This window comes from Primulina tabacum, chromosome 3 (assembly GCF_025594145.1).
Source record: "Primulina tabacum isolate GXHZ01 chromosome 3, ASM2559414v2, whole genome shotgun sequence".
NCBI lineage: Eukaryota > Viridiplantae > Streptophyta > Magnoliopsida > Lamiales > Gesneriaceae > Primulina > Primulina tabacum.
The window spans coordinates 18,575,829-18,587,267 of record NC_134552.1 but is presented as its reverse complement, the minus strand read 5'-3'; the positions used below and the strand labels follow the sequence as shown (position 1 = coordinate 18,587,267).

At 37.1% G+C, this 11,439-nt stretch overlaps 1 protein-coding gene across 1 annotated transcript; it reads left to right on the top strand.

Moving 5' to 3' along the window:
• Window positions 1-354: 354 nt before the first annotated feature.
• On the top strand, window positions 355-809 carry LOC142538545 (uncharacterized). Its single transcript, XM_075643861.1, has 2 exons — window positions 355-689; window positions 785-809. The coding sequence occupies exons 1-2, from the start codon at window positions 355-357 to the stop codon at window positions 807-809; spliced, it is 360 nt and encodes a 119-aa protein (XP_075499976.1).
• The last annotated feature ends 10,630 nt before the right edge of the window (window positions 810-11,439 follow it).

The window sequence follows — 11,439 nt, the reverse complement described above, 5'->3', positions numbered from 1 at the left end:
CGACCGTCCACTAAGGTTCAATATTGATGGGTCTGGATTGACACGTAAAGAGAAAGAGCACCTATAATGGGCTCTCATCAAACGTGAGGCAAAATTACGTAATGGTTGCAAGGAGTTGCAATTGGGCTCTACCTTTTGGAAATTGTGATTTGCCAAGATAATTGGGATCATGATTTAGCAATTGGACCTTACGTACTCACTAAGGAAATTAGATTTCCCATTTTACATCAGAGGGTGGCGAAAATATCAAAATAGTGGGAGAAAATTCGTAAAAATAAAAGTCCATATTTTACGTCTTATAAAATATTAAAATAGTCAATAAATTTATCTGTTTCAAATTTCAGTATGTTTACGATGGCGACACGAAATCCATTATCTGCGATTCTTGATCAAAACAAGTTAACCAGACCAAATTATCAGGACTGGCTAAGGAATTTAAAAATTGTTTTAAATTCTGAAAAAATAGCATATGTGCTCAATAAAGCTCCTCCAAAAGAGGCAGCAGCCAATGCACCTGCTGATGAATTGGCAAAGCTAGAGAAATGGTGGGACCATGACTTGAAAGCAAAGAGCTATATGCTAGCTTCTATGTCAAATGAATTGCAGAGGCGGTTTGAGGATGCTGTAAATGCCACCGACATTTACACGCACCTACAAGAGTTGTATGGTGCACAGACTCGTCCCTTGAGGCATGCGGCCGTCAAGGAGCTCATGACTACACGCTTGCGAGATGGGGCCTCGGTCCATGAGCATGGTGTAAGGATGATTGGGCTAAAATTGGTAGGACTAGAAATAGTTTTGCCAAATGAGTTATCTACAGACATCCTATTACTGTCACTGCCAGCATCGTTTGATGGGTTTGTGGTGAATTTTAATATGAACAAGCTGGTGGCTAGCCTTGAAGAGCTAGTCAATATGCTTACTACATATGAAGCCACCATAAAAAAGGAAAAACCTGTTTTCTTAGTTGGATCCTCGTCTGGGACGAAGAAAGGACCAAAATGGAAGGGAAAGAAACAGTTCTGCTCCTTCCAACAAATTCAAACCCAAGAAGAAGCAAGATACAAACACTTCTAAAGGGCTTGCAAAGCCTAAAACGAAAGAAGATGTTTGCTTCCACTGCAATAAGCCTGGACATTGGAAACGCAATTGCAAGGAATATCTAGCCCAGAAAGGTTCTGGCAAGGGTATGTTTTACATTGAAGTAAATATCTCAATTAACTCAACTTCTTAGGTATTAGATACAGGATGTGGTTCTCATCTATGCAATGATTTGCAGGTGATGACAAGAAGTAAGAGGCTTAGGGATGGTGAGACCTTCCTAAGAATGGGCAATGGAGCAAGAGTTGCTGCAAGTGCAATAGGAGATATTTACTTGATGTTAGACAATAATTTTAAGTTGTTATTAAGAGATGTTTTATATGTTCCAGATTTGGTTAAAAATATTGTATCCATTTCTATGCTTGATAAAGATGGATTTTCTTGTTTATTTGCTAAAGGTGTTTGCAAAATTTACAAGAATGAATGTTTGATTGGAACAGGAGAATTACAAAATGATCTCTATAACTTAAAAATAAAAGATATTCCCATTGACAATGTCCATGTAAACATGATTTCAACAACAAACAAAAGAAAAAAGATGGTCTTAATCAAGCATACTTGTGGCATGCTAGGCTAGGACATATTTCCCAAAGAAGGATGCACAAGTTAATAGGAGAGGGTATGTTTGATCAGTCAGACATAAACTCTCTTGAGGCATGTGAGTCCTGTCTGAAAGGAAAGATGACCAAAGCCCCTTTCCTAGGGAAAGTAGAGCGTGCACACAATCTATTGGAGTTAATCCATACAGATGTGTGTGGTCCGCTAAGTGTTAGCACAAGATATGGGCAATCATACTTCATCACCTTTACTGATGACTTCTCGAGGTATGGGTATGTGTATTTGATGAAATACAAGTCTGAAGCATTTGAAAAGTTCAAAGAATTCAGAAATGAAGTAGAGAAACAATTAGGAAAGAGTATTAAAACACTTCGATCTGATCGAGGAGGAGAATACTTAAGTACTGAGTTTCAAGACTATCTTAAAGAGAATGGGATTCTCTCACAGTGGACTCCACCTGCCACACCACAGATGAATGGTGTTTCAGAACATCGTAATCGAACATTGATGGACATGGTTCGATCTATGATGGGATTCACTGAATTACCGCCATCATTTTGGGGATTTGCGCTTGAAACAGCGGCAATATTGTTGAACAATGTTCATACAAAAGCAGTGGATAAAACTCCATATGAGATATGGATGGGAAAAACTCCCAAATATTCTTTCTTAAGAATATGGGGATGTCCTGCTTATGTGAAGCAGACAGTGGGAAACAAATTGGATAGTATGGCCAATTTGTGCTACTTTGTGGGATATCCAAGAAATTCTGCTGGATATAATTTCTTTGATCCCAAAGAAACAAAAGTGTTTGTTTCAAGGAATGCCACCTTCTTAGAGAAAGAGTTTCTATTGGATAGAAAAGGCGGGATGATAGAACTTGAAGAAATTCAAGATGCAACCCCTGACAATGTAGAACCCACACCCCAACAGCCAGTTGAAGAGACACAAGCTCCAAGGAGATCTGAAAGGGTCTCAAGGCCACCTAATAAGATGAGCCTACTTCTTGAAGAAGGCCAAGATGTGCCCATTCCTGGATGTGATCCAAGGAACTTCAAAGAAGCTTTATCAGATGCCGATTCATCTAAATGGCTTGAAGCCATGCAGTCCTAGATGGACTCCATGTATTCAAACCAAGTATGGTCCTTAGTAGATCCACCTGAGGGAATTGTTCCCATAGGAAGCAAATGGATTTATAAAAGGAAGCTTGGGGCGGATGGGAAGGTAATGACCTTCAAAGCTAGACTGGTAGCAAAAGGATATACTCAAAGACAAGGAATTGACTATGAGGAAACTTTTTCTCCAGTCGCAATGTTCAAGTCCATTAGGATATTGCTAGCTATAGCAACATGGTATGACTATGAAATATGGCAGATGGATGTGAAAACAGCGTTCCTTAATGGTGATATTAAAGAAGAGATTTACATGTCTCAACCTGAAGGATTCACATCAGTAGGAAGTGAGCATAAAGTATGCAAACTTCAGAGATCTATTTATGGACTCAAACAGGCATCGAGGAGTTGGAACCTCAGATTTGACAACACTATCAAAGAGTTTGATTTTGTTAAGAATACTGAGGAGCCTTGTGTATACAAGAAGGTTAGTGGGAGTGCAGTGACATTCCTACTACTTTATGTTGATGACATACTAATCATTGGAAATGATGTAGGGATGTTGCAGTCAACTAAAGTATGGTTAGCTAGTAAATTCTCCATGAAGGATATGGGTGAAGCATCATATGTATTAGGAATACAGATCTATAGGGATAGATCAAATAAGATGTTAGGGCTTACCCAATCTACTTATATTGATACCATACTGAGGAGATTCTCTATGGAGGAGTCCAAGAGAGGATATCTCCCAATGTGTCATGGTACTAGTCTATCCAAGTCTATGTGCCCTAAGACTGATGATGAGATAGAAACTATGACCCGCATTCCATATGCATCCGCTATTGGCAGTATCATATATAGTATGATATCTACTCGACCTGATATTGCTTTTGCACTCAGTGTTGCAAGTAGATATCAGTCGAATCCCGGTCCATTACATTGGAAAGCCGTGAAAGATATTCTTAAGTACTTGAGAAGAACTAAGAATTTGTTCATGGTTTATGGGAATGGAGAATTAAAATTAGAAGGATATACTGACTCTAGCTTCCAATCAGATGTGGATGATTCGAAATCAACCTCTGGATTTGTATTCAAGCTCAATGGTGGTGCTGTCTCTTGGAAGAGTTCCAAGCAAGACACCACAGCGGATTCGACCACTGAGGCAGAATACATAGCTGCAGCAGCTACAGCAAAAGAGGCAGTTTGGATGAGGAATTTCGTCCAAGAGTTGGGCGTTATACTTCAAGGAGTTGATCCAGTCCCGGTGTACTGTGACAACACTGGTTCCATTGCGCAAGCAAAGGAGCCGAGGTCTCATCAGCGATCCAAACATATACTGAGGAAGTTCCACATCATCCGGGAGATAGTGGGAAGAGGAGATATATTAGTAGAAAAAGTCGCCTCTGCAGATAATGTTGCTGATCCACTCACAAAGCCCCTGCCAGGACCATTGTTTGAAAAGATCGTGAAGCAATGGGTCTGAAATCTATGGGTAGTTGGCTATAGGGCAAGTGGGAGATTGTTAGAGTAGGTGCCCGACAAACCAACTTGTGGCTAGGGTTTTATTGACTCTAATGTAAAACAATCTTTATTTGAATAATATTTTATGATCATATTATGGCATTTACTTTATCTGTATACACATGCAAGCTGCATAGATAAAGTTCTTGAATATACAATAAGTACCATGAGGTCTGCCTTTCAACGTAAGATCATGAAACTCATTAGAAAGTGTACTGTATATTCTAAATTGGTTCCTAGTCGATTCAGCCGCCTAAAATAAGGATAAAGGTCGCTCGAGCTTGAGACTAGCATCTGTGATGAAAACGTCATGTTTCATTGACAAGAGCATGGAGAGGTCCATTCATACAGATGGGTGATCATATGATGATGGACTGAACAACCCTCCCTCGTACTTTCCAAGTGGTTTTCATTTATCGAGTGGAATAGTCCGTGGTTATGGTTGTACACCATTAGTCCTTTGACCCGGGACAACATGGAGGCTCTGCGTCCTAGCCTGCACTTTGACTCGTTTACCGATTATACTGAGGGTCATAAGGTGGCGAGGTTGGGTGTAGTTTCGAAATACGTAGGAGCCAATATATTGTAGTCGGGAATTCACCGCTCAACTACGGGTGAAGATATCCTATGTGATCTGATGAATTAATAGTGCAAGAAGTCTCTGGCCAGAGCATGAAATGTGCTTTAGGGAAGGTGGTTCTCTAGTTGCACATCAGATGCCATTATTATTACTCAAAGATACATCGCATTGTTATCGAATTAATTAGCAACTCTCGATATGCCAATGGTTGCAGATTCGATCGGGATATACTTGGTTGAAAGGACCGTACTGTACATTCCATAGCATAAGGTTCTTGCAGGCACTATCAGTGATACCTAGGGGATCATGGGGCGATGCTACTAGATACTCTTACCATGATCCGATGGGTGCAATCAGAATTGAGTTCTGACATTCTTGATCAAAGGGTTGATGAAAAGAATGGAGCTAATTAGGGTAAGCTCGAATAAGAACAAATGTTGTTCTGAATCACAAAGAAGTTGTGAACCCACAACTAGCTGTATCCCTGAACCATTGAGGGTCACACAAATACTGATTGTTATCTACCCGAATATAATTATTAAATTCAAGGAGTTGAGTTTAATAATTAAATTCAAAGAGTTGAATTTAATAATCAGAAATTTAATATGATTAAATTTCAAGTCTTATAATAGTGATTATAAGATAGCACGAAAAATCGAATAAAAATTATTATTATTTTTAAATATTGCATTGTTTGAATATTTGATGTGATATATGATATCAAATTTATATTCAAATATTCAAAATAATATTATATATATAGACACATATGTCGACACATACATGTTAATATATATATATGTGTAAATATATTATATATATTTTTTAATTAAAAAAAATAAATAAATAAAAGGAGACATGCATTTATGAGGAAATGCACAAGAACATGAATGCATTGAATTGATAGGGTCACTTGTAATAATAATGTTTGTGGAAAAATTGGAGTAACCGAGAATATATAATAGCAGAGAATGGTTCTCCAAAAGAGTTATCTTTTATCTCTTGGTTCTCGGCTATTTTCACTAAAAACTTTTATTCATATTTCGTGCTTCTTAATTTATTCGGAGAAAATCAGATAGTTGACTAGTGCCAACTATTTTGAGGTAGATTCATATAGTTGGTGTACCGGATTTCGGCGGTTCGTGGTAGCGGCATTAAAAGGAAAAATTAAAAGAAAGTTTAATATTTCCGTGCCTTCCATCAACGGTGGTTGCATGTTGATCGCTACCCGCGGACAGACCTTGGCCTAGATAATGGGGAGGTTTGGACGCCGGAAAGCTGTGACTTCCACTGACATAGTTGATGTGAACTACGTGGAACTCCCATGACATTGGCCTAGATAATGGGGATCTCATGGCGACCGTCCACTAAGGTTCAATATTGATGGGTCTGGATTGACACGTAAAGAGAAGGAGCACCTATAATGGGCTCTCATCAAACGTGAGGCAAAATTACGTGATGGTTGCAAGGAGTTGCAATTGGGCTCTACAATCATCGTCCCCGGAAGATTGTAGATCTGAAAATATTTTAATTTCCGCTGCGTTTTAGATTTGGTTTCCGGGACAACCCAACAGATTTAGGCATTGTTTAATTGCATGATACAATATAGTTTGTATCAAGACCAGATTTAATAGCCTATGATGAAATTGGATGCAGTTATATAGAGCTTCTTTAAAATGTTGAATACTTCTTATATATGCATCGGAGCTAAGTGAAACTCTCTTCAACGGGTTTACAAAAGTTGGCTGAATAGCTTGATCTCTACTTCGACTCAATCAAAACCGAGCTAGACTGACACCCGATCAATCAGCCTAGATGTCTCAAACCCATCGCTTATTTCATTATTATTATTTTTAAATAATTATGATTTCACATTGTATTTTTATCGATATCTTTGGTCATTGGTGCAACCACTTCTGTTTGGGAAATAATATTGGTTCAAGATGACAAGTAAACACTTGCAATCCTTGATGGCATTCAATTGATTATCGTATTGGGTTGAAATCGTTTCATAGACGAACCCAGTTCATTGTTCACTGCTCAAATAAGGATAGTAGAAGTAGGGTTTGTCAAAGCAGATTGAAGCATATGAGCGGATACATGCCTCCAAACATGAAGAATATTTTCTTTGTTTGCTATTTTTTATACTCACACTTATAATTTTTTTAAAAAATTAACAGAAAGAGAATATTGAGTAGAAATTTAAGGTAATAATGATTCAAAATAATTGAAATTTTGGAAATAATTTCTGGTTTGGATGTTCATTATTATTTGACAATGCCTAAATCGAGAAAATAATTTGTTAGTTGGTTATTTTGTACACAAGTTGATGAGAAATGAATATATACGTGGATGATATGTCTTGTGCTAGCATATCATGTTTAAGTGGATTAGAGCAAGTTAAACAAACTGTTTTTTTATGATTTTTTTTAAGTTTACAATTTGTTTAATTTTACAGATATTTTACGATAGTATTGAACTCATGTCATTGTTCACGTCGAGCTTGACAGATCTATTGACTACCATGCAAGCATGCTTGCACTTGCATAGAATCAAAATTACTTTCGGTTTATCAATTATGTGACGAATATTATGTTTTGTATTCAAGAAGAACATTGTATTGTGTGATTGCAATTGAGGAATGGATTATGAAATTGTTGATACATTTCTCATTAAATTAATACTTTCAGTAGCGCCATTCTTTCATGCAGCTCAACCCATTGGATTATTCCATCTACAAGACTCGTTTGTCTCCTCGTCATGACACTTACAAAGTCCTGCAAAGAAGAAATAACAACGATCAGATTAAACCGGCTATATCATCATAATGTGAGTAAAACTTTTTGTATAAAGATACTTTAAGTGAAACGACCTCGATTTTTCTTTCCTTAAGTCATAAATTCTAAATTACTAAATAAAATAATTTAACATAATCATGTATCATAATAATTTAACAATTTAAATATCCAGTGCATAAAATAAATCATATATCATCGACTAACCAAAACTTCCTAAATTTACCTTTAAAAAGATCACTAACAATAAAAATAAAACATAATAAATATCTCTAATAAAATCATTAACATAATCTTTTAAATCTTTAATATATCTAGCTAGTGCAGAAATATAAAGGTCATCGGGTGTGTACTGCTGCACTCGATCCACTCAAGCGTCAGCACCTCCCCTATATCATCCAAACATGCATCATACAAACCTAGTGAGTCTAAATACTTAGCACGTTCTAAACATGGATATCAAATAATACATATACATTCACATGCATTAAAATCATATTTATATTTAAAATATCATTTGAACATAAATAAACAATTTAAAATTATTTTAGCATAATTAAATCATAAATCGTACAATCATTTTAAAATACTTTAAGCATAAATAAATCCTTCCAAAAATCATTTAAAATAAGGTTTGAGCATAAATAAATCATTTTAAAAATAGCTTTAATCATCATCATGAATCATATATCATAAAAATCATTTTAATCATAAGTTTTCAATCATATATCATTTTGGGTGAAGTTTGATCCTTGAAACTAACTAGCTTTTATCCTTTGGTCGACTGCAGTCTTAGCTCCACATGGTCCATGGGGATGTGCACTAGGCTCCACCGTGGAAATACGATCGTCGGGGATCCCTCTGGGGCCTTTTCCCATACACGGGGTCCCTCTGGGGCCTTGGCCCGTAAACGGGATCCCTCTGGGGCCTTGGCCCTCACGTCATCCCCACAAAATCATATATCATATATCATGTCTTTTGTCACAGTCAACTCACATCCCTCAAATTTTTTTTAAAAAAAAAATCTTAAAATAAGACAGATTTCCAAAAATAGCATTTTAAACAGTATAAATTGCACAGCTTTACCATAAATCGTACAAATACATATTATCATCATTTTAAATCATATAATATCATTTAACATGCGTTATGATCCTTCGGAATGCTGCCAAGCGTTTAGGTATTTTCCTAAGTGTAGAATTACTGTTTTGGCCCTGGACGTAAAAATTCTCGAATTTTTTTTTTTCACTTTTAATGACATGGGCTTACCTTAAATAATTATTTAATTTTAAATATAATTTTTCATAATTTTATGAAGCTTAAAAACTAGACTTTTCAATTAATTCTTTAATTAAAGTTTCTTGAGGCGATTAAATCCCGGATGATTCCAAAACTCATTATTTTGATCCCAAATTTTAAACATAACATTTTTAGTATTTATTCTACCCTTCCAATTCATGAGTCATACCCGTGGACTCATAGATTCAATTTTTCTCTTATTATTTTCTCATTTCACCCATTAATGAACCTACCGAGCCATCTCCCAATTTTCTCGAGCCACGCCCGAGCCACCTCGAGCCAAACCCTAGCCAACCTACCTAGATACCCTAATGACCAAGCTCAAACCAAATAACCAGCCCTGGCCCGCTCAAAAACCTCCTTCCCGTGACCCTATTGCATGCATGTGTGTAAGTGTGTATCATAGTTGCTCTAAGACTCCTAGTTAGCCTAGGACTCTTCCAGCTGAGCCACCCTCGAGCCCACACGACCCTGACCATCCCTGGACCACGCCCAAACCCTACCCAGACCAGCCCAAGCCATGTACCCCGCGCACGAAGCACCTGCATCAGAAAACAACATGCATTCCTCCCCTGCGCCCCTGCGTTTTGCTCGGCCCTCGCTGGACCAAGCCACAACCCTGGACCCAGACCTTCCTACCCCTCACTGGACCATCCTAAGCCATCACCCAGACCACCTAGCCAGCCGCTTAGCGAGCCACTCCCCTGAAATTCTCGGCCACCAGAAATTCCCTTCGAGAAGAGCCCCAACCAACGTGGACTCCTTCCCCAGCCCCAAGCTCGAACCCTAGCCGCCCTAGGACTCTTCCTAGCCTTCGAACCTGACCCTGGCCAAGCCCCCAACCAGCCCTGGCCAGCCCCCAAGCCCCATGAAAAACCCTCGAGCCCCTTGAACCATAGCATGCCCATAAAACTCAAAAACTCACGGCCCTTCTTGTTAAAAATCCTATGGTTTCCAGCATTGTTCTCTCACTTACTTTGTCATATTTTGGCTATAAATCTTTCATAATTTATCGTGTATTGGCGCGTGTCCGTTGGATTCAAAAACGTTTTCAAAATAAGCGCAAAATCGTTAAAACTTTGAAAATACGCAACGTACCGTAAAATAATCGAACCCACATATTTTTCATGCATAATCAATTAAAACACACATATTATGATTTGTATGATGTTAAAAAGGGTTTAGAAAACGTGCCTTTGCGTTTATAACACTCGAATATACGATCTTCGGCGAGGGTGCGACGTTAGGCGACCGGACGATGAAGAACACAAGATTTTCTCCTCTAGATATTTTCGAAAAATATGGTGGTGTGTGTGAGGAGTGCACGGCTGCTGATGGAGGTGAATTGTGAGGTTTTGAAGACCTAATACCCTTATTTATAAATTAATTAACATACTAATGGGCTTTGGTTTTTGACTTGCATGCTTAAGAGTAATTGGGCCTACTTAAAGTCTTAAATTAATTAAATTGGGCTCAATAACACTTAATTAATTAAATAATAAAAGTTCATAAAATTATGTTTCCAAAAAATAATATTTTTTATTTTTTAAAACTCATTGTTTGCCCAAAACCGGCTTCTCGGGAAAAATAGAGCTCGACTCTTAAAATAATTCGAACTCCAACATTTTTAAGAAAATTAAATCATTTTTAATCATATTAAGAAGCCTTGCCATTATTTAAATAAAAATACATATTCTTGTCTTGGTCGTCCCCGGTCTCCTTTTCCCTGCCTATTATCGAATATTCGGGTAAAATCCTTAATTTCATGAAATCATGTCTTTTAATTTTATCATTTAATTATGCAATCGTACATTTAATCATATAATAAATATCATGCTAGCATTTAAAAGCAATTAAATAAAACAATTAATCAATTAAAATAATTTTGCATGCATGTGGTTTACGTAGACTGATTTTTCGGACGTTACATTATGTGGTTTATAAAAAATCAAATTTATCTCATTCTCACTCTTTTAGACCATCAAGTTATTTTTATCTTTTTTTTCTTTGGCATCCTTTTCTTTTTCTTTTCTTTCATCTCATCTTTTTCATCTTATTTTCTTTCTATGGTCATCTCACTATTCTGTTCATTTTTTCTTTTGGCCAATTTAAATTATTTTTCATTTATTTCAACGGATTTCAATTGATGTTCAAAAACTACGTTTGGATTCAATCGTACAGGAGATTTACATTTTTTCTCAACACATTAATAAGCCAAAATTGCACCATCTCTGCTCTCATCATCTATAGTAGACAACTTAGACACTTCTTTCTACCTAATGATTCACTCTCCACAGTGTATCGTTCAACGACATTTGAGTCATCACTTAGTGGACTACCATCATCAGTAACTACAAACTCAACTTCATATTCATGTTCAACTACAACCTCAATCTCCACTTGAGATTCAACCTCAACTGAGAAATCTACTACTGCCACCTCCTTACGTGGACATTGTGCAATGCCATGTTCT

Excerpts from the sequence above, each read along its gene's own strand:
- LOC142538545 (XM_075643861.1), top strand. The coding sequence starts at position 355 with ATGGCGACACGAAATCCATTATCTGCGATTCTTGATCAAAACAAGTTA. Across the intron at positions 690-784 it reads GCACAGACTCGTCCCTTGAG|GACTAGAAATAGTTTTGCCA; the intron begins GCATGCGGCCGT and ends TAAAATTGGTAG.